The sequence below is a fragment of the Callorhinus ursinus genome, unplaced genomic scaffold (assembly GCF_003265705.2).
Source record: "Callorhinus ursinus isolate GAN/ISIS: 27379988/994484 unplaced genomic scaffold, GSC_fseal_2.0 scaffold18, whole genome shotgun sequence".
NCBI lineage: Eukaryota > Metazoa > Chordata > Mammalia > Carnivora > Otariidae > Callorhinus > Callorhinus ursinus.
In genome coordinates, this window is record NW_027397080.1 from 19,607,242 (window position 1) to 19,630,633 (window position 23,392).

The following is a 23,392-nucleotide window of genomic DNA, read 5'->3' on the forward strand; positions in this document are numbered from 1 at the left end:
GGAATTGTTGGATTCAATGAAATAAAACAACTCATGCAATGACCTAGCAGGGTGCTTGGCATACTGTAGGCACTCAGCCGATGTTAGTTAGCTATGAAGAGGTATAAATATAAGGCTCCACCCATCGCCCGCCTGCCAAGAAAGAAAACAGGTTCCTGGCTTTCATTTTAGCGGGGCAGAAAAGGGATATAAAAGCGTATGTGCTAAGTAAGCAAGCATGTAAAGTAACAAAAGGCCTTTGGCCTGGGTAATGTGCTGCTGGGTCTGGGCTCAGGACAGGACTCCGTGCCCAAATTCCCCACCACCCCAGGGAATCCGGCCCCTTCCTCAGCGGGCGCGGCGCTGCTCCGGCTGTTGCCGCACGGTACGGGAACCACCGTCCCAGCCTGTTTGGCGGGCTGCTAGGGCCGGCGGGCGCCGGGCGACGGGAGGTGTGGCGGCCCCTTTAAGCAGCGAAGCTCGTGTTGCAATCGCCGCCTTGGGGACCCGGTCCTTTCCGGGGGGTGGAGCCTGTGCCTGTAGCGGCGGCCAACCAAAATGCGGCATTTTCCGCGGGAGATCCGAATTTCGCGGCACGCAGTTTGGCGCTAAAAAAAAAAAAAAAAAAAAAAAAAAAAAAGAAGGGAAAAAAGAGGCAGAGAAAGGCTTGGGGACCAGAGAGCCAGGCGAGAGGGAGTCGGTGCAATCGGCCCCCCTTCCCCGTCTGAGCGCATCGCCTCTCCTTCGAGCCCCCAGCGACCCCAGAGACCCCTGCCGGGAGCCAGCCAGACCCCAAGCGCCCGGGCTTTCGGGGGCGCGGGGCCACCCAGGGTCGCCGCCGCCCTCGGGGCGGGACAGCCCCTGGCCGTGCCGCCGCCGCCGCCGCGGGGCGATCTCCAAGCGGGGATCTCCAAGCGCTGCTCGGCTCGGCGGCGGGCCAGGAGGGGAGGGTCCGGCCTTGCCCCGCAGGCGTCCATTGGTGGCTTCCCCCGGGCCTCCGCGCCATGCCTCCGGCCGTGTGAGCCTCCGCGGGCTCCGGAGCCCGCAGGTGCCCGCGGGCGCGCCAGGCCCGGCTGGGGAGGGGGCGCTGCACTCGCCATGCTGCGAGGGCCCCGGGCCCTGGCTCCAGGCGCCGGGCCGCCCTCGAAGGGACTACCCGCGATGAGCCCTACTGAGCTGTGGCCGCCCGGCCTCAGCAGCCCCCAGCTCTGCCCGGCCACCGCCACCTACTACACCTCGCTGTACCCGCAGACTGTGCCTCCCACTGCGGCGCCCGGCACCTGCCTCGACGCCACCCCCCACGGACCGGAGGGCCAAGCTGTGCGATGCGTGCCGGCTGGCCGGCTGCCGGTAATGCTGGGGACCTCCCCACCGCCGCCCACCGCTTCTCCCTGTGCTTTTGCGGGTGTGGGAAAGGAGGGAGGGGCGCCTGGGACCCAGTTTGAACGAAACAGGTCGAGTTGGGGAGGGAAAAGAGAGCTTTCAACTTCCAGAACAACCCATTGCCCAGCATATCTGAGTTGAAGAGCCCTTCGATTTCGGACTTGGGATGAAATAACCTCATCCATTGGAGTGGAGTGGAATGAGCACTGGATTGGGAGTGCGGAGACTCAGCCCACTACCCCCAGTGCACCGTGTGACCTCGAGGAAGTCCACGGAGCCGACATTGCCACCATTCCTTCATTCTTTCATTCATTGTTTGGTCCAGAAACTGGTACTGGGCATCTGCTATGGTCCAGGTATAGAGCTTGGTCTAGGCATACAGTGGCGACTTTAAAACGGGGAGGTGGGGGAAGCAGGGGTGGGGTGTCTCTTAGGTCCAGTCTGGCTTGGACAGACTCTAAATCTCCCGTACAACCAACTCTTTCCCAATTAACTGCCCCGTGTCTCTCCCAGGCCCAGTCTTCCCTCCCAGACAGCCAGTAGCAAGTGCAAATTGGGGGCAGCCCCCTGGGTTTCCTATTCAGATGGACTTTTCCTTTCTCAAGCCCCCAGGCCATTGCCAAGGAGGGCCCAAAGTGTGGTGGCACCAGGTACAGGGTGTGTTTTGTGGGAGTGGAATTCCTGGAGCCCTTGAGAATGGAAACAACCATAGGGTAGGGGTGGGTGGGGTGAGAAATGCCCTGGGGGAATTGGGTGGTGGGTGGGGAGCCTGGTTTCTGGTCCTGACTGGCACTAATTCAGTGTGTCCCTGGACAAGTCTTGGCCCCAGTCTGGGCTTACATTTCCTTTTCTTGAAAAATGCATGTGTCCATGGGGTAGTTGGGCTAACTCATCTCAGGTCATTTCCAGCTCCAGGTCCTGGGTTTTGGAAAGAGGCTGCAGGGAGGGGAGATGGGGGTGCTGTAGTTTGCTTCGTTGTGAGTGAGTGGTGAATAAGTTCAGGTACAGAGCTAAGACCACCCCTCACTGCCGTAGAGGCATCGGGTCAGACTTTTGTCAGTGGACAGGCCCAGACCCCCAGCCTTCCCTGGATGCAGCAGGCACAGGTCCCTGCTACGGGAGTCATGCTTTGCCCATGCTCAAGGCTTTAAACTTTCCAGAGCCCCTTCCTGCCCATGATTTCCAACTAGGAGGAAGGAGGCAGGGGTGCAATTCCCATTTCACAGGTCAAACAGCCAAAGATAACTGAGACTGGGTTTCTATCTTTCAGCATTTTACAACCTAACACTGTTTTATACCCTGGGAAGCAGGAGGCATTAGTAGCTCCAGGGAGAAACTGAGGCAGAGAGGGAGGATGTGATCTGTCCAAGGTCATACAGGGAGATGTATGACCAAGGCTGGTGATCATTGGTCTCTTCTCTGCAGCCTTGACTTTCCGCAGTACTGCCCGACCGAGGAGCTGGGTGCCCCGGGGGGGAAGGGGCTCAGTGGTGGGTGCAGTCCCCTCTGGCAAGCTGCTTTCAGGCGCCCAGGCGGGGTTTCAGTGGCTGCGTTTCAGTAACAGCTGTGGTTTTGAACTGCTTCCCTCCCAGAGGAGCCCAAGTGCATCTGTCTGTAGCTCCCTCCCAGAGGGGCTCAGTGATCACAGCAAGAATGCTTCTCTTTTACTGAACGCCTCTCCTGTGCCAGGCACTGCTTGGCACTCTTCACATTCATTATCTTGGCCAAGATGCCTGCGATGAGGCATCTTACAGATGAGAAAACTGAGCAGGGACCTGAAGTCACTTGTCCAAGTCACAAGCCAAGAAGTAGGAGAGTCTCCTTGCATCAGACTCCCCTAAAGGCCTGCCAGGCCGAGAGCCCCCTCTCCCGTCAGATGCCCCATGGCCCCCAGCCCCATGGGCAGGCCTGGCCCCCTGCTTACTCATTTTACCAGGGTGTGACCTGGAGCAGCTCCAAACCCAACCCTGGGTGTGGCTGCTTGGTTTGTGGCCAGGCTGCAAAGTGCAGGGTGAGTAGGATTTGTTGGGGAGCTGCTGTTTAAAGGGACCTCAGGGATGGCAACCAAGTTCAAAGGCAGAATGAAGGCCTGAGCCCTGGTCTCCTCACTCCCTGTCTGGGGCTCTTTTCAGCACCCTCTGGGGAAGGCTTGGGATTCTCCTCTATGGAGTCCCTAGGCCAGCCAGGCACATCACGTGATTCTGTCTCATTCCTATGGCAATCTGTGAAGAGGGTGGGATTCAGCACAGTTCTTCCTTTTGTCTGTCTTTTCCAAAGTCCCCTGAGAACCATGAAAGCAAAGGTACATTTTAAGGAACAACTATCCAAGGGGGGGGTCAGATGTGGAAATGCAGGCTATGGAGTGGTAGAGCTGGGATCTAGAACACTTGCTCCTACCCCTACCGTCTAAATTGGGGCTTGGGGCTAACCTGGCTCCGTTCCCTGTGTGACCTTGGGCAAGTCACCCCCCCTCCTTCTAGCCCCACCTTCGTCACCTTGCTGCCCGGAGTGGGGCTGCGTCTGGTGGTCTCCAGCCCTCTCACTTCTGGGGCTGCCGGAGGAGGGAGCTTCACTCTTCTCACTTGGGGTTGGCTGGGGGAGCTTGAATCCTAATCAGGCCTTTAAGAAACAGCCAAAGGGGCTGCCTCCTAAGAGGGTCCAGGTTAGAGCCAGACTGGCCTTTGTCCTTTGCGCATCCCCGTCTCTTCAGCTTACCTCTACTCTTTCCCGTTGCTGGTGCCCCTGGAGCTTTAGTGATACCGGCTTCCTTGTGTGAGCAAAGCGCTTTGCTGCACTGTCCCTGAGTCCCCGGCCGGGGTGGAGCAGATTATGCCCATTTTACAGGTGGGGCTCCAGAGGTCGACTGACTTGCTGAGCTCACCCAGCTAAGAAGGGGGGAGGCCTAGAGGGGATCCCAGGGGGGTCTGACTCCAAGGCCTTTGCTCAGGCTCTCCTTGGCCCACATCTTTCTGGACTTGTCCTCTGCCACCTCTGTTCTATAGGCTCAGGCCCATCCATGGGCTGTGCCCCAAGGTGTCAGGGAGATACCCTTGGATGAGGGACATTTTGCTGCTTGGGGAAGCTTGAAGTCCTGGGTAAGGGGAGGGACCATAAGGGAAGGGAGGGGACTGGTCTGTGTATATAAAGTAATGGCAGGTGGGCACAGCCAGGCCTTGGCTCAGGTTCCAGCAAAATCTGGGGGAATGTCAGGTTCCAGCAAAATCTGGGGGAATGTGTGCGAAAGAGCTGAGACGGCCTGGTACATGGCTTTGGAGTCAGACAATCCTGGGTTCAAAGTCTGGCTCTGCCCTTTGTCTGTGTGACCTAGGGCTCATGGCTTACCCTCTCTGAGTCTCCATTTCTCTTCTGCCAAGAGTAATTGCCAGTGCTGATGGTGCAGGACTGATGAGCACGTGATAAGCCCAGTGCAGATACTCTGTTCAAGGTCCTTCCTTCCCCCCGCTTTGCAGGTAGTGAGGTTCTTCCTCGTGTTCTGTGAACTCAGCAGGGCCTGGCTCCTGTCAGGTGGGGGAAGTGGATGGGGTTGGGGAGACTCTGGGTTGCCCCACCTGTGCCTCGGGTAGAACTCAGCTTGACTTCTCTTCCTCTCGCTGCTCTTGGCATTCCTTCTTGAGGGATGGATGAAGGGTCCTGGGATGGACAACTTCAGTCGGGATTGATAAAGACGTTGGAGCTCACCAAGTCCCAGTTACTCCAGCTGTTAAATGGGGCTTGGTGGTGCTGGGAGACTCAGTGAGGTGATGAATGTTGGGGCTCAGCCCAGGGCATGTGGAAGATCTCAGTGAATGACTGGGCCTTTATCTAGAGACAAGATAGGTCACAGTCCCTAGAATCTAGGATCTCACCAGCTGAGAGGTTAGAAAAAGAATATTCCAGAGAGACTTCAAGAGGAATGAGCAGGGAAGTGTTTGGATCATGTCCAGGTCTGGATAGGGGTGGAAGAGAGGAGCATCGTATCCAGGCTTCTCAAACCAAGGAACGGCTCTCCTGGACTGATTCCAGGAGGACTTCCTGGAGGAGGCAGGGGTGGGGAGGGGAGCTGATAGCCGGAAGAGCTGTCACCACTTCCCACACCTGTCTGCCCAGCTGTGCTCAGCAGCAGTTAGAAGTCTCAGCCCTGCCGAGCATGACCTCACTGTCAAAGGTTAAAATAGGCCTCTCTGTCCCAACCAACTTAGGGGTGTCTGGGTGATTAGGGGAGAGGGAGAGGAAGGAAATGGGCTCAGAGGCCCCCTGAAGGGTGTGTCAAGGAAGAGGCCAAGCCTGGATTTCAGGGAAGGGACTCTGCATTTTCTGAACATCTATGTGTGCTGAGCCACAGGCTGAGCACTTTGCAGGAGTTACCCCCTTGATTCCTCACAGTGGTCCCTCAAGGCAGGTGTTTTCTGCCTCATTTTACAGAGGAGGAAACTGAGGCTCCTAGATGTGGAGTACTTCCCCAAGTCACACACACACACACACACACACACACACACACACACACACACACACACAGTGAGCCCACGAAGGAGCTGGGAGAGTCAAGTCCAGGCATCCGACCTATGCCCCAGTGCCCCAGTACCCTAGCCCTGCCCCTGCCCAGCCCTAACAGGAGAGAGGCCCCTTCCGGGCCAGTGCAGCTTCTGGGCCTAATTGAGGCCTGGTGGCAGTGGGGTGGAGAAGAGCAGATGGGTCTGTGGTTTGATTTCCCCAGCAGGTGTTTCCCAAGCTTGGCGGGAACAGGCAGGGGGAGCAGGGGGACCTCAGCTGTTTGTCCTTGAGATGCAGGGGAAGGATTCATTGTCTGCCCCTCTCAGCAAAGAAAGAATGGCAAATGGAGTCTATTCAGGAGGCCCTGGGGCCCTTGAGCGGGAGCCCAAACATGGGGGTGGGGAATGTTGGCTCTGCCTCCCGATGTGGGCACATCCCTGGGGTGTGGCACTGAGCCAGGAAGTCCCCTGGGCCGGGGCGGATGCCCAGCCCCACCCTGATAAGGGCCAGCTGTGGGGCTGTGATGGGCACCAGGGCCCGCCAGGCCAGCTGCTCTTGCACTTGGTGGGGCGGGAGGCTCTCCCCAGCCTGATGTGGTTTAGGTCCTACCCACTCCTTCCTCCCTGCATCCTCCTCTGGGCATGGGGGCTGGGGGATGGCAGATGTACTAGTGACCTTGGGGCCCATTATTAAGGAAACCTGAGCTCCTGGCCAGACTGGCTTCGGTGGTCTTCAGGTACCTGCACCTCAGGATGAGAGTGTCGTGTGCTCTTCAGAAAACAGGATCCCCTTTCCCCCCGAAAGCTCACTTGGCAAGCTGAACTGTTTCCTCACCAAGGGCAGTGATGTTGCACCAGGACTGGTGGTAAACTGAGGCACAGAAAGCGGCTGCTGATGGCCTCCATGTTTTGGCTCCAGCTCGGGGAAAGACCGAAGGAGGAATGATTCTAAAACTTTGCCTCTCTCGCTCCTCTCTCCAAGGCCAAAAGGAAGCTGGACCTGGAGGGGATCGGGAGGCCAGCAATCCCTGAATTCCGGACTCCCAAGGGCAAGTGCATTAGAGTGGATGGCCTCGCCAGCCCCAGAAGTAAGCCGCGCTGGTGGGGCATCTAAGGGCGGGCAGGGGCAGAGGGCAGCAACCCTACCCACATCAGCAGGAGTGATATTTGCAGCACACTTCCCGGTTTACAAAGTAGGCTCCTCTGCGTTCTGTCACGGGACCCTGCCGTGCTTAGCACTGTCCCCCTTTCACTGATGAGGCGGTTTGAGACTCAGAGCTTGAGTGACTTGCCCAAGGTCACACTGCTGGTGGGGGGAGGAGTGTCAGGACTCAAACCCAGGTGGGCCCTGCATCTTCCACACCATACACCACTCTCGTGACCCAAATGTGATGACTGGTGTTTTACTTAGGAGCTTACTCATTTTTATACATTATAAAAAAGTTTATATTGAGTTCAGTCTGACCTTTTCTAAAAGAGAGAATCCAGCTCCAAGAGGAACAGGGTGAGCCAGGGTCTTTGTCCCACAGGCAGAGAGCTGAATGAGTGATTCCAAGGGAAGTGAAGCTTGGATTAGTCTAAACCGTGTGCCTCAGAGGTTAAGATCCAGAGGCCACCAGGGTGGTGTCTTTCGAAAGCTAAGCTGCAGGGAATTTCTACTTTTGCTCCTGATATGTTCAATCAATATCCTGGTTCCAGCTGGAGTTTTAGAAACTTATGTTAGGGAGGAACAATAATTTGGGGAGTCAGAGACCTCATGAAGAAGGTTATGTCACTGGGTGCAAAGCGTGAGGGTCAGGAATTTGGGGGTCTGGACAGGGCCTTGGCCACTCCTCTTGTGAGCCTTAGCTGTAAAAAGCACAGCTGGATCAGGAATAATAGCAAGAGAGTTGGCCCTCCTGTTGATAGGTAGAAGCTGCCTGGAGCATTTTATTGAGAGATAGTAAGCGCACTGATCATTTAGGAGTGTCTGCCAAGGGTGCAAAACCTGACCCAAACCGCCTGTATGCCAAATGTGAAGGGGTCCTAAAGTCCCCTTCTGGAGGAATCTGAGGCTCTCCAAAACTCAGTTTCCAGAACTTCTTTGGCCGCTAGCTTGCTGTATGACTTGCAAGTCATTTGATTGCCAAAGTCCACTCGTGGTTTAAGATACTGCAGCTGGGATGTGGTCTTGTGACATCAGCCTCATTAAGAAAGGATCTTTTTTTCATGAACCAGCCCCATTTGATATTATAGGACTGATTCCTTTCAGATAATCATTAGGCTACACGTGGAAAGAAAAAGCAAGTCGAAAAATGTGCTCGAATCCCAGCCCATCATTCCCTTTCTCTCCTTACCCTAATTCCAGATTCCTGGCATAGCTGGCAGGAGGGGGTAATGGTTAAGAAGAAAGACTCTGGAGCCAGGCTGCCTGGATTTAAATCCCAGCTTTGTCACTTTCTAGCTGAGTGAGCTGGGAGAGTTACTTTACCTGTCTGTTCCTCAGTAGTCTCATCCATAAAATGGGGATGGTTGTATAGCCGCGTCAAGGGTGTTGTAAGGATTGCATTTGTTGTATATGGAAAGTGCTTAGAACAGTGACCTACACACGGTATTTGTCGTTGGTGGTGGTGGGGATATTGATATGGCTGCCCTAAGCTATGGTGGAAAGGTGCTCTGAACCAGGAGTTAGAAGATGCTTGGTTTCCAGTCCTGCCCCTGCCCCTGACTGTGAGACCTTAAGCAAGTCATGTTCCCTCTCCAGGTATCAGGTTCCCCGCCTGGACGGGGTTGGCGAACGACCTCCTGCCTTGAAGTGCTCTGTAAACTGGAAAGTGGTTACTCCTGCGTTCATGTGAAGGGTGGTACTTAATAAGTCCAGATCCATGGATGAGGTTCCCCAGGCTGGCTCTCCCTGAGCAGTGACTGGGCCCCTTTTCCCCTTAGCACCCAAGTCCCCCGGAGAGAAGACTCGGTATGACACGTCACTGGGGCTGCTCACCAAGAAGTTCATTTACCTCTTGAGCGAATCCAAGGATGGGGTCCTGGACCTGAACTGGGCCGCCGAGGTGCTGGATGTGCAGAAACGGCGCATCTATGATATCACCAATGTGCTGGAGGGTATCCAGCTCATCCGTAAGAAGGCCAAGAACAACATCCAGTGGGTGTGAGTGCCTGTGCTGGGGCCGATGGCACCGTGGGTGCACGTGCTGTGGGTGAAGGTGGGGGGGGGCGCTATCCAGCGGGTGTGTGTCGGGGCTGGAGCTGAGACATGTAAAGGCCTAAGAGGACCCAGATCCTCTTTAGTTGGGGATCCCAAGATTCTCCTCGTCTAGCTTAGGAAAGTCCCCTGGGAGCTGGGCTGTAGCAACTGATCCTCCTTCCAGCTCTGATATCTGAGTCCTCTGGGCTCCTTTCCTCCTACAAATATCAGAGCAGACCTGCAGAGAACCCAGGCAAGGCATCTGGGGGAGGCTGGGGTGTAGTGTGGACCGTTTGGGGAGCCTCTCAAAAGTGGGGTCAGGCTTGACTTGTTTCTTTTCCCTAGCCCAACCCCCGAACTTCAGGTTCCATATTCCTAGCAGCTCCCTGGAAGGCAGGACCACTGATGTGCACAGCCCAGGGAGCGCTGTTGTAGCCCACACCAGTGGCCCCATTCTGGGGTTTCGCATCGTCTGTGTGGGTCTGCGCTGCAGCCCTGGGATCGGGCCCCTGGTTGTGGACTGAGACTGACACTGGGGGACTGCTCTGTTCCCAGAGGCAGGGAAATGTTTGAAGACCCCACCCGGCCCGGGAAGCAGCAACAGCTGGGGCAGGAGCTGAAGGAGCTGATGAGCACGGAGCAGACCTTGGACCAGCTCATTCAGAGATGCTCTCTGAACTTCAAGCACCTGACTGAGGACAAGGCCAACAAGAGATATCCTGTGTGGTGGGGGGGAAGCGGTCAGGGAGCAGGGCCCTGTTGCATGCTCATAGCCATCCTGAGTCTGGATAGAATCTTCCGGCAGGGGGAGCTCGCTCACCCTCGGGGATTGGCATGTCTGTTTCTGCCTTCCTCGGTGGCTTTTCCTCACAAGTCTATCGAAGCTACTCTCATTAGAAAAGTAAGTCCATTTCTTTAAACCTGGAAAATGGAGGGACGCCTGGGTGGCTCAGTTGGTTCATCGGCTTTTGGCTCAGGTCATGATCCCCAGGTCCTGGGATCAAGCCCCACGTTGGGCTCCTTGCTCAGCGGGGAGTCTGCTTCTCCCTCTCCCACTCCCCCTGCTGGTGCTCTTTCTGGCTCTCTCTGACAAATAAATAAATAAAATCTTTAAAACAAAACAAAAATCTGGAAAATGGAGAAAAGAAAGAAACAGTTGCCACCCTAACATAGCCCTTGTTTCTTACGCATACACAGGGTACGTGTTATTAAATATGGTGTGAGCTATTATACACAACGTTTTATATCCTGCTTTCCTCCACCTAGTATATCACCATAGACAGGTTTTCTTTTTTTTTTTTTTAAGATTTTATTTATTTAGGGTGCCTGGGTGGCTCAGTTGGTTAGGCGACTGCCTTCGGCTCAGGTCATGATCCTGGAGTCCCGGGATCGAGTCCCACATCGGGCTTCCTGCTCAGCGGGGAGTCTGCTTCTCCCTCTGACCCTCTTCCCTCTCGTGCTTTCTATCTGTCATTCTCTCTCTCAAATAAATAAAAAAAAAATCTTAAAAAAAAAAGATTTTATTTGTTTATTTGACAGAGAGCAGGAGAGAGAGTGAGAGAAAGCACAAGCAGGGGGAGCTGCAGAGGGAGAGGGAGAAGCAGGCTCTCCGCTGAGCAGGGAGCCTGATACAGGGCTCGATCCCAGGACCCAGGGATTGTGACCTGAGCAGAAGGCAGACGCTTAACCAACTGACCCACCCAGGCGCCCCTACCATAGACGGTTTTTAACGTTGCTACAAATCCTCCCTATTTGCTTGATCCACATGGAATTGTTGCTATTGGGCCATTTTTTACAAAAACAGCAACCTCATGTGTTTTAACCTCATGTTTAGAATGATTTGAGACGGTCCTACTCAGACTACATTCTGATTTGTTGAGAAGGCCTAGAATCAACATTTAGATCAATTCGAGATTTTTGCTTTTATAAAGCAGGATTGTGGTGAATATCTTTGTATAGAGAACATTTTCCTATGTTTTTTACTTATTTCCTTAGATTGCTAGGATTGAAATTACAAACATGGATTTTGCTGAGGCTTTTCATACTCTTTTCCCAAATGGTTCCACCATCTCATTGGTTTTTGGATCTCACTTTGTATTTTTGGAAGGATGCTAGGCATTGTGAGAAATATAAAGAAATAAGACAGGTCTTACTACCTGCTCAGAGATAATGATCTAGTCTGAGAGGTAAAGTCTTTTTTTTTTTAAGATTTTATTTATTTCAAAGAGAGAGGGAACACAAGCAGGGGGAGAGGGAGAGGGAGAAGCAGACTCCCCACTGAGCAGGGAGCCCAGCATGGGGCTGGATCCCAGGACCCCAAGATCATGACCTGTGCCGAAGTCAGACGCGCAACCAACCGAGCCACCTAGGCACCCAAGATAAAATCTAAAAAATTGACAGGAGCAGCTTTTTAAAAATTGGTTAAAAAAATGATTTATACTCCCATTTGTTTTCTAAAGGGATCCAAGGTAGTTTATGATACTAAAAGAACAGGTTATCGTTTTTGGTTATCTCTAAGCTGTGTAAGGAATGAGAAAGACAGGGCGCCTGAGTGGCTCAGTTGTTAAGCGTCTGCCTTCGGCTCAGGTCATGATCCCAGGGTGCTGGGATCGAGCCCCACATCGGGCTCCCTGCTCCATGGGAGGCCTGCTTCTCCCTCTCCCACTCTCCCTGCTTAAGGTGTTCCCTCTTTCGCTGTGTCTCTCTCTGTCAAATAAATAAATAACATCTTTAAATAAAAAAAGGAACGAGAAAGACATGTTCCAAGGCTTCGCCCGGCAGGCTAGGGGTTTGAATTTTGACCAGTTACTTCTCTTGACTCTCCTGCCACTACACTGGCCTATGTGACTTACCAGGACATCCGTGCCGTTGGCAACTTTAAGGAGCAGACGGTGATCGCAGTCAAGGCCCCTCCACAGACAAGACTGGAAGTGCCCGACAGGAGGGAGGTGAGAGGGGGAGCATTTGGTGGAGAGCAGGTTATGGAGGGTCCCAGGCTGCTCTGTAGGCTCTGTCCCCGGCACTACCTGGCCACAAGCTTCCCTGAACCATTCTGGCGCCCATAGCAAGATTGGTGGTCTCTGAGCTGGGGCAGCGATAGCAGGAGCTTAGAAAAGACAACAGACATCAGCTACTGTCCCAAGAAAATCTCCGCTCTTGCCACCTTTCTGCACCCACCAGCCCCTGCACTCCTGTGCCCACACACCATGGTATTAGTGCTCACCATAATCCTTTCCTGCTAATCATGCTCACCTAGTTAAAGACCTAAATTCTTACTACTTCCCAATGAGACTTCTGTGCTCTGACCTCGCCAGCCTCTTCTCTCATGCTGCCCCACTGTGCCTTTGACTCAGCCACACTGACTTCTCTACAGTGTCACCACCACACTAAGCTTGTCCCCGGTATAAGACCTTCTGCTGCTACTCTCTCCAGCTGAAATGCTCTTCCCTTTTTCTGCCTGGTTTACTGCTATTCGTCCTACAGGTCTCAACCCAAAGGTCACTTCCTCAAAGAAGCCTTCCCTGATTACACCCCCTCCCCCTCCCGATTTCATAACTACCTGTGTTTTTCTACTGCACTTAACCTCCGTTTGCTGGGAGAGATTGGTGATTATGTCATTATGTTCTGCTTCATCTATTAGAGATTAAGCTCCACAAAACATGCTGCACTCCTGTGGTACCCCCAGCCCAGAGTTGGACATATATAAGGGCTCAAGAAATAATTTGTTTAGGGCGCCTGGGTGGCTCAGTTGGTTAAGCGACTGCCTTCGGCTCAGGTCATGATCCCGGGATCCTGGGATCGAGTCCCGCATCGGGCTCCCTGCTCAGCGGGGAGTCTGCTTCTCCCTCTCACCCTACCCCCTCGTGTGTTCTCTCTCTCTCTCTGTCTCAAATAAATAAAATAAAATCTTTTTTTTTAAAAAGAAAGAATTTGTTTAATGGAAGGACATTAAGATAAATGGGGCCCCACCCCTGCCTTGAAGGAGCTCAGGACCTAGTGGGAAAAAGACCCAAGCAAGCAGTCATGCTGCCATTTATAGACTTAAGATGCTTTGAGGGCCCAAAGAAAGGACAGTTGGAGGAAGAGCCCGTAGATGGTTACAGGTGTTGGGTCCTAAAGAATGAACAGGATTTTTGTCAGGGGAAATAGGGGTAGACAGAGGGCCCTGCAGGTGAACGGGGGAGGAGACTTGAGTGCGTGTTGGAATGGCAGGTGTGTATTGATGGTGGGAGGGAAGAAGCAGGGGTGGGAAGGCCGAGTATCAGGACTCTTGCTTATAAGTAACAGAAAGCCAAGTCCAATGGCTTAAGTCAGGGGTGGGGGGTGGAGAGGACTGTGGGGAACCAAGTGACAGGTGCAGAGGGAAGGTTTGGAAATTGCAGGCACGGCTAGACGCAGGAGCTCCAACTATGACTTTCACTTCACCCCGTGTTCTCTGTCTTTCTCTACCATTCTCTGTGCTGTTTCCATTCCCAGGCGGGTTCCCCTCTTCCAGTGGCAAAGGTAGCTTTCATGATCCCAGCTCAGCGACCCCTATGGGAGGGAGCTTTCATTTCCAAGTCCAGCACGAGTCCTGGGTCTGACGCTAGGGGACCGAGCTGAGTCATGTGCTGCCCTGAACTAGTCACCATCATTGTGACTTTCCCAGCCTGCACCCCAAGCTCACCCACTGGAGTTGGGAAAGATGTTGTCCCCCTAAACTACATGACTTGAGAGTGGGAGAGGAGTGGTTTCCCAAAGGAAAATCAAGATACTCTCCCTCAAAGAAGGGAGCCTGGGGACCAGACAGGCAGAAAGAGCAGATGCCCTCCACGGTCAGATGGTGCAGGTGTTGGGGCCCAGCTCAGGAGTTGAGCTTGCTCACATGGATGGTGGGAGCCCTGGGTGTCCCCATCCATACACCCCACCCCATGAGTCAGTGCCCAGCTGCCCAGAGCCATGACCTGGCTTCTCTTCTTCCTCTAGGAGAACCTGCAGATATATCTGAAGAGCACCCAAGGGCCCATCGAAGTCTACCTGTGCCCAGAGGAGGTGCAAGAGCCAGACAGTCCTGCCAAGAAGCCCCTCCCCCCGACCTCCACCCTTGGCCCCAGCCCTGACGCCACCCAGCCCAGCAGCAGCACTGACCCTGGGATGACAGAACCCATGGCATCCCCAGGTAGGACCCTCTGTCCAGAGGGACAGGAGGTGGGGAGAGAAACCAGCCTTAGAGTTTCCTTTTCCGTGGCAACGTTGGTTGGGCAGCGAAGGGACAGCTCACACTTTATAAAGGAAGTGCTTGTGTTCTTGTCTTAGTAGGGGGGCTGATGTGCTCTGGGGCGGAGGGTTCCTGGCTTTGAATCCAATCCATGCTTCCAGTAACCAGCTGTGTGACCTTGGACAAGTCACTTAACCTCTCTTTACCTTAGCCTCACCTGTAAGTTGGGTGCAGTAACTCACGGTATCTACTTCGTAGGTTGTGAGGATTGAGTGAATTCGTATAGGTAAAGCCTTTGGGACGGTGCCTCACAGTAACTGCTGACTATTCTTGTCACTGTTAACCTCCTACTACTGCTAGAACCACACTGCTATGCTGACTACCAACAGCAAAGCTCCTGGCCCTCACTAAGCCCACAGTAAATGGGGACTACAGATTTTTGAAGGAAGGCTCAACTAAGATTTTTTAAATCACAACTATGTACTAGGTACATCTATGTTATCACGTTACTGTTCACAGCAATTCTTGTAGGCATTATCGTTCCCGGTTTAGAGATGAATAAACTGAAGCAGAGAGGTTGATGTGACTCACCCAGAGTCTCCTAGTTGGGAGGTAACAACTGTCTTGACCCTCCTTCCCCACACTCCTAGCCCAGGCCATCACTCCATGATACTCGGAACAGATCAAGGAAAGGGCTCCTGACCAGAGCAGCTCCCCCTTGGCTGGGCGGTGGACCATACAGCTAAAGCTGGCTATACCTGGCAGGAAGTAGCATGAGGTAGTCACCAGGGAGCAAAGAGGTGGGAGAGGTCCCAGGGAAGGAGTCCAGAAGGAGTAGAAATGGGAGCCTGGGAAGACCCTTCCCCCAGGATGGTTTTTGCCCTTTACTGGGATCACACATCAGGTCGGACTGACAGATCCTTCGAGGCTATGGAGGCCAGTGTTCAACTTTCTGTTTTTTCAGCCGCAGAATTCCCTTAAGTAGAACTCTGGTGTTTAAACAAACCAGAGCTCAAACTGGTCTGACGGAAGAGGCTTGGTGGGGTGTCCACAGAACACAGGCTGGATTCCATTTCTTTAACTCAAGGGTCCACAAACTATTGCCTGCAGGCAAAATCTGGCCTGTTTTTAAGTGGCCCATGAGCTAAGGATGGTTTTCATATTTTTCAAGAGTTGGGGGGCAAGAAGAAAGTGACTGTGTGACAGAGACTGTAAGTATCCTGCAAGTCCTAAAATACCATCCGTCCTTTACAGAAATTTGCTGAGCCCTGATCTAACTCAGCCCTTCATTTCACACATGAATAAGCTGAGGTTCAGAGAAGGTGAGTGACTTCCTTAAGGTCACACAGCAAGTTGGAGGCAGAACTTGAACAAGAGCCCAGACTCCCAGCTCTTCTCCGGTGATCTCTCCTGTGTCCTGGTCTGGTCAAGGGACACAGGCTTCTCCCTGCACCAACCATCTGTCCCTCCAGGCCCCTCCCAGTGCCTATCTCCCATGCCAGACCTGTGCCCCGCCCTGTTGACCCTCCTGCTTCGCTCTGCCTTCTCACTCCACTGTCAACATGTGCACAGTTCTCCCAGTTAGAACCACTTTCACTTCAGATGTCCTTGAGACCGGGGGCAGAGGTGGGGGACCCTCCAGCATAAGCAAGGGTGAGGTTTTTGCCTCGGTTTTATGGATCAGTTGTGCTCCCAGAAGGAGTAGAGACTGACAGAGTGCTTGGTGGTGAGGCCAGCCCAGGAGCCAGCTCTATGCCATGGGTGCCCCTCTCTACCCTTGCCATGTGGTCTCTTAGTGATGTCCTTGCCAAAGGGAACAGAAGGACATTTCCTGGAAGGTGTACACACACACACACACACACACACACACACACACACACACGCTCCATGTTCTGGCCTGAAGCAGAGCCCTTTTGATGTCTGAGCGCCGGGGCCACACCCAGTCTGGGGACCCGGGTTCTGGCATCACCAGGGGGAATCACTAACCCCTTGGGGCCTCAGTTTCTCTCATCTGTCACGGAGGGGCTTTGGACAAGGGTTGTCTCTAACACCTTTCCAGGCTCTCACATTCTGAGGTCAATGTAAGTGTCGCTACCACGCAGGAGTTGACACTGGGAGACGGGGGCTTGTGTTTGCACCTCGCCTACCGTGACTTGGTGACTGGAGGCGGGTCACTTCGGCCCCTCAGAGCCACTGTCCTCACGTCTCTAAAACTGGGACCCTTAAAACTCCCTCACGACTCCTGGGTGGGTTACAGGCAGTGAGACAGCGTGAATGTGGTTTTTTAAAAAGCGTATGCGAACCGGGCGCCTACTCTGTGTGGTTTGGAGATTGAGAAGTGAGTCTGAGCCATCAGAGTGTGGGGCAGGCCCGGATCCGAGAAAGAGCCACTCACTCCTGGGTGTGATAAGCGCAAGAGAGCAAGGGCCGCCTGCAGCAGAGGCTTCCGTGCGTGCTCTCCTTGCTGTTCGGCGCGTCGGGGAGGTGGCGCCTTATTTTTGATCCCGAGAAAACTGAGGCTCCGGGTCGTACAGCTGGTGCGGGTGGGGCTGGGGTCTGAGCCCAGGGCCTCCCCTTCTTCCCAAGCCAGAACCCCTGCAGGCCTCAGCAACCTGCTACAGAAACATGCCATTCTTTTCGTTCACATACATTTAATTGGCTCCTTTGAGCCTCAGTTTCCTCATCTGTAAATAGGGGTCCCTGTACTGCCTCCTGTGGGGCCACTTGAGGAGGTGAAACACGCCTCTCCTTGAGAGCAGAGCCGGCCATGGTAAGCCCTTGGTAAACCGGAGCTCTTCTTATTGAGAAGGGTTCTCCCCCTGCACCTATCACTGAATCCTCTCAGCAACCCTGCGAGGTGGGGAGAATCGTCCCCATTTTAGAGGCGAGGAAGCCGAGGCTCGTCCACGTTAAGTCACTTGCCCACAGATACGTGGTGAGTAAGAGGCTGATCAGGCAGGCAGGCACACCAGCACGGCTCTATTTTCCAAGGAATACTTGGTTGGGGTTTAAGGCATCAGGATATATTGGGGGAGATTTCCGGTGCCCTATTCTCGTCTGTCTGTAGGAAGGCACCCTCCGACCTCTAAGGAGAAATGCACTTGGTGTGCTCGAAATAGCCGAGAGGCTGTTTAAATAAAATCTTTAAAAAAAGGAAAGAAACAGCCGAGCCAGTGTAGCTGGAGAGGCTGAGTGTCAGTGGAAGGAGGCGGGACAGAGGCAGCAGAAAGGCAGGCAGGCGCTGGATCACGCAGGGCCTTCTCAGTGCTGGTCAAGCCATTTTTAAGCTAGAGCGCAAGCGTTGCAAGGTGACTGGTAAGAAAGCCCCAGCAGCGGTCTCGGTGGGGACGATGGGCTAGACCAGGATCACAGTGGTGGAACTGAATGGGCAGTTTGCAGAACTCATGTGGTTGTGGAAATGACAGATCTCACTGCTGGACTGGGGGCTGGGGAAAGGGCAGGGTTTTTTTTTTTTTTTTTAAGATTTTATTTATTTGTTTGACAGAGAGAGTGAGAGAGCACAAGCAGGGGGAGGGCAGAGGCAGAGGGAGAAGCAGGCTCCCCACTGAGCAGGGAGTCCGAGGTAGGCCATTTCCAGGACCCTGGGATCATGACCTGAGCTGAAGGCAGACGCTTAAGCTACTGAGCCGCCCAGGTGTCCTGGAAATGGCAGGATTCTGTGTGATTCTCGGGCCTTTTGGCTTAGGCAGCTGGGTGGTTGGTGGTCCATTAACAGAGTGGGGAAGACCAGGAGTTTGGTTTTGACATGCTAAGTTTGGGGTAGCTGAGACATCCAAGCAGAGGTGTTGCAGGAGCCCAGAGCTCGGGGGTGAGGTCTGTGCCAGAGGCATCTGCTGCGCGTGGTAGGTCTGAGAGGCTTAAAGCCGAGGGGTGGCTGTGGTTGCCTGGGAAGATGTGCAGCCAGAGAGAGGAGTCTGAGGGTGGAGCCCTGGGGCCTCAAGGGCTTAGAAGTGAGGGAGAGGAGGAGGGTCCAGCAAAAGAGACAGAAGAGAAGCAGCCAAGGAGGTAAGCAGAAAACCAGGAAAATCTAGTGTACTGGAGCCAAGTGAAGAAGGTGTTTCCAGAAGGTGTGAATAACGGCGCCAGGTTCTGCTGGAGGGTCAAATAAGATGAGGCTGAGAACTGACCATTGGGTCCAGCAATAGGAGGTCACGGGCTGAGTGGCTTTGTGGGGACAGCCCCCAGGTTGGAGTGGGTTGAAGAGTGAATCGTGGTGGGGAAGTAGAGGGTGAGCACGGGCATTCTTGAGAAATTTTGCTATGAAAAGGAGCAGTACACTGGGCTGGGAATTCGAGAGGGTCATGAGGTCAGGGAGGATGCTTTTTAAAGATAGGAGTCATTAGAATGTGTCTGCCTGATGATGGGCATGATCTTCAAGAGAGAGAAATTGGTGATGCAGGAAACAGAGGATGTGGTTTCCGGGGCCAGAGCCTTGAAGGTGAGAGGGGCGAGGGTTTTTTGGTTTTTTTTAAGATTTTTATTTTTAAATAATCTTTACACCCAATGTGGGGCTCAAACTCACGACCCTGAGATCAAGAGTCGTGTACTTTTCCAACGGAGCCAGCCAGGTGCCCCAAGTGGGTAGGGTTTGGAGAGCAAGAGATCCCACCTCCTTTGAAAGGAGGGAGAGAGAGTGGGGGACAGTGAGGGCAGTGGTTACAGCTGTGTCAGGAGAGGGAGAGTGTCGCCTGCCATTGGGTATGGGGCAGGTTAGGAGAGAAGAGGGTGCACAGTGGTCCAGAGAACGGGGGAGGGCTGTTCCTGTGCTCCGAGGTCTGACCAGAGGCTTTTGGGCACCCAGTCCAGGTGTGACCTCTGTCTGCTTGTCTCCAGGGCCAGCGCTGACTCCCCAGCAGGTCCCGCAGCCGCCAGCGCCCCCGCCCCTGCCGCTTGTACCGCTGGAGGCCACCGACAGCATGCTGGAGCTGCCGCACCCACTTCTGCAGCAAACCGAGGACCAGTTCCTGTCCCCAAGCCTGCCATGCAGCTCTCCCCTGATCAGCTTCTCCCCGCCTTTGGACCAGGACGACTACCTGTGGGGCCTGGACGGGGGTGAGGGCATCAGTGACCTCTTCGACTCCTACGACCTTGGGGACCTGCTGATTAATTGAGTGGCCCTGCCTGCCCCCAGCAGCCCGCCCCTGGCTCTACCTCCTCGCAGACTGACAGGCCCTCTGCTCGTGCCGGGACGTGGGACACAGGTGCTGCCCTTGGGGCCCGGGGTCTCTTCTCTTTCTTACCCCCAAGCCAGCCCAAGCTGTCTCGGCCGGGGGTACATAGAGGATTTGGGTGAGGAGTGTATCAGGGGTTGGGTCCTCTCTTTCCTCGTGGAAGCTGGGCCTGGGAAGGCCCATCCAGCTTCTGACCTCTGACCTCTACACGAAGGGCCACAGGTGAGGCAACCAGGTCCAGGGAAAGGCCCTGCCCCTGCCTTTCAGGGGGGAATTAGGACCCTGAGTTTATCAAGAAGCACTTAATGCCTTTGTATTTATTTCAGGTTGAGTTTTGTTTGTTTGTCTTCCCTGAGTTTTTAGCAGGGAGATCGTTCTAGTTTCTAGTAAGGCTTCTCAGACGGGCCCAGTGCTGTCCATGGTCCGAGGGCAGGCCAGGTCCCCGATTTTCCCGTAGCAGTGGGCCGGGTCTCTGGGGGGCCGTCCAGTCTGCTAGAACGCTACTTGCACTTCGGCCTCGTAATTCTAGTAAGTGGTGGCTGCAGGCCCTTTGGCTTCTCCTGCTTTTCATCTCCAGCCGAGGTGCCAGCCTTGAATTCCTGGTCTCCTCTGTCCAGAGATGGTTGCAGGGAGCTCCATTCCAGGGGAGGTGGCACTGAGGCTCCAGGTGTGGAGACCCACTTCTATGGAATTCCCTACCTCTCCGTCCCCTTAGAACATGAAAAACGACCCTCCAGGGAGTCAGCACTGAACCCCTCCCTACCCCGCCCGGGGGGAACAGGGATAGGAATGTGGAAGCAGTTATAAGGGCTGTCTAGGGCACCTTTCCTCCATTTGTGACACTTGCTTGGGACAGGGGCTGTCTTACACTGAGCACCTGGGAGGGAGTGGAGGCCCCCGAATAGAGACAGGTGGGATTAAAGCGAGAAACTGCCAGAAAGCACCCCTTCTGTTAACTGCTGGTATCATCCTCCCCTTCCCTGGAAGGATTTTTTGTTTATTGAAGGGAGTAATTCTTTAAGGATCTCCTCTCCCCCCAGCAGCTCTCACACAGACCTCCCCCCAACCCCACCACCCCAGGACAGAGGTGACCAGGACTTGGTGGCATTTTGGCTCCTTTTGTCACGGGAGTGCGGAAGGGCTGACAGGGAGGAATCTTCATTGCAGACCAGACCTTGGCAGCTGATGGGGAGATGGGCTTATGTCACCTCCTCAGGCTTAGGGTCCTGAGAAAGTCTGTTGCCCTCCCCCACAGAGACTTGACCATCCCACAGTGTCTCTGAAGCCCACTTGGGTGTGGGGGAGGGGGTCAGCTCTCCTCCCCGCCCAACCTGGGGCGGGGCTACTCTGGGCCGCCGCGAGACTGTGCCCTCTGGAGAGAGGCAGCCAGGGATGGTGGTCTAAGAGGCCCACCACCCACCCTCAGGGAGCTAGGTTTCCTCAGGGGCTCAGCTGGGCAGCACTTTTTTTTTTTTTTTAAGTTTGTAGCATTAAGTTGGTTTTAAATATGAAGTTGGCCTCATGGGATGGCTCCTGAGCTGCCCTAAAGCTGGGGAGGTGGGCTTCTTTGGGGGTGGGGTCTGATGTGAGCTAATGCCCACATGGAGACAGTTGTGCCTTGTCATTTTCACAACTTCCCGGGGCCCTAACTGTGCCCTCTCAGGAACAGGTGCCCAGCTCTGGAAACAGGGCAAATTTTGTATGCTTTACGGAGATGCTTTTGGTCTCCTCTCCCCAGACACTTACAGGGGTCTCATCAGAAGCCTATTTGGAAGCCCACTATGTCTAGGGTCAAGGGACTACCTTGGCCCTTGGGCAGGGGACAGGAATGTTGCATGGAATCTGGTTGGGGGCATGTGGGGCCAAGATGGCCTTGCTGTTCTGAGGTCTCTGGGCTGCCATTTAGCCGTGTCCCATCTCTGAAGACAGAGATGTTTGACTTCCATGCCTTTGGTTCTGTCTAGAGTTTTCTCCCAGAATCAAATCAGAGAAAAGGGAGAAGAGGCCTGCAGGACTCACCGGGAATGGGTTTAAGAGTAAAATCTGGCCAGAGTTCAAGCTCCTTCCCCAAATGCAGGGCCACAGTGCTGGACAGAGGGGCTGCCTCTTGGGTCCATGGCCTGTACCCTGAGCAGGCTGACCCTCTTCTGTGCTATCCCCTCCAGACCCTGCCTGGCCCTGGGGCTGGACTGCCCAGGCCAAGCCTCAGGCTGGGGGCAGAGGAGTGACAAGCTCACACCTCTTTTTCTTGCCAGTGACAACTTGAAACATCTCAAGAGTTCCATCAAGTGCTTTAAGAATGCCTTTTGGATGGTATTTCCTTTAGGGGCCGTGTAAACTTTAGAACTAGGGTGGAAGAAAAGCCACTTTTCTTTCTGAGGTACGTTATTTCTGCCAGGACATTTCCCAGCCCACCAGCGGCCCCCAAGTCACCCGTGTCCCCCGGGGCACCAGAGGCTTGGGGGCTCCAGGGAACTCAGTAGCATTAAGTTGTGCAGTAGAGTTGGAGGTTCGGAGAGATTTCTTAAAACCAGGGCCATGCTCCCATGTCCCTTCCCATGAAAAGTGTTCGCTAGACCAGTGTGGTGCCCTTTCTCTGCAGCAATGCTGTGGTTGGACTGGTGTCCCTGTGGGAGGACGAGGAGGACGGTGAAGCTCAGAAAGCTGGTTCTGGGAGGGTTTTGCTTGACTTTCCCTCCCCGAGTGTCCTCAGCCCCAGTTTTGCAGTGTTTAGTTCCTAGTAAAAGCGTTTGGGTGTTCCTACATCTGAGCGTCGTGTGGCTTTAGTGCATTTGAAGTGAAAGCCTTTTGGGGTTGTTTGCAAACAGCTGTCTGGTTCTCATCATTGTGTCCACGGTCCCCACCTCATCCTGGGACCCTGTTCTCCCACAAGGACCCTTGGTGACCAGAAGCCCAGCCAGCCTGCAGGCTCCTGGATGAGGGAAGAAGCCTTGTGTATGGCAGATGTGTCTCGAGGGTGATTAGGCCCAAGGGCACCTGGTCCCTGTGCCAGGACCCTATACAGGTCACTTCCCTCTGGTCTGGTTTTGCCCCAGGTCCTGCCTTGATGAGCACCGTGTAAACCTCCTTGTGTTGTGATAATCGGGCATTAAATGACAACTCTGGACACCTTGATTCTTGTGCTTTCTGAAGGTCATTACCAAGTGGGGGTCTGGTCCTCCCAGGTCAAAGGTGGGGACTATCCTGACCACCTGGCTGATTTCTCCCCAGAAACAGCCTCCCTTTCCCACACTGGCTTATTACCAAGCCTGAAATCCCACCACTAAGACACTGAAAAGTTCGCAGCACGGCACCTGGATCGAAAATGTGAGCGCCTCCCCTGCTCTGTCTCCATCACCTCTCAGCTAGATGGTTTGGAGAGCTTGCGACCCATTCTTCTCCATTGCATCCGTTGTATCAGTGGTTCTCAAAGTGGGGTCCTCAGACCAGCATTACCCAGGAACGTGTGAGAAATGCATATTCTCAGGCTCTGCCCCAGACCTTCTGAAACTCAGGGCGGGACCCACAATCTGTGGCTTAATGAGCCCTTCAGGAGATTCTACTGCAGCTGAAGTTTGGGTACTCATACCCCCCACCACCCCAGAGTTCCTTCGAAAATGCAGTTCTGATCGTGTCTCTCCTGTTTAATGGACGGCTCCTCTCTGCCCTCTGGCCCCTTCAATTGGCATAAAAGTCAATTTACAACATGACTAGTGCCTTACCTTACCTCTCCAGGCTCACTGGCCACTCCATCCCACCACCCATAGCCACACTGGACTTCTTAGTTCCTGAAAATATGTTTTTCCTCTGTGGGGCCTTTATACATACTGTTCACTTCACCCAGCATGCCCTTCCCTCCATTTTGTCGGAGTAGGTGCCTGCTTATTCCTTAAGACCCTGTTCAAGAGCCTTTTTTTATAGAGTTTACTTAGATACTAACATGTAACCCTTAATATTTTGTACACAGATA

General features: G+C 54.0%; 1 protein-coding gene across 2 annotated transcripts; it reads left to right on the forward strand.

Moving 5' to 3' along the window:
• Positions 1-646: 646 nt before the first annotated feature.
• Positions 647-22,557, forward strand: E2F2 (E2F transcription factor 2). 2 transcript variants are annotated; one of them, XM_073903187.1, is made up of 7 exons: positions 647-1,329; positions 6,835-6,940; positions 8,778-8,997; positions 9,589-9,752; positions 11,869-11,981; positions 13,999-14,191; positions 19,085-22,557. In XM_073903187.1, the coding sequence occupies exons 1-7, from the start codon at positions 1,078-1,080 to the stop codon at positions 19,360-19,362; spliced, it is 1,326 nt and encodes a 441-aa protein (XP_073759288.1). In that variant the 5' UTR covers positions 647-1,077; the 3' UTR covers positions 19,363-22,557. The 2 variants fall into 2 exon arrangements, with proteins under 2 accessions (XP_073759288.1, XP_025712093.1); XM_025856308.2 differs by having other exon boundaries at positions 649-1,329; positions 9,589-9,747; positions 11,867-11,981.
• Positions 22,558-23,392: the final 835 nt, after the last annotated feature.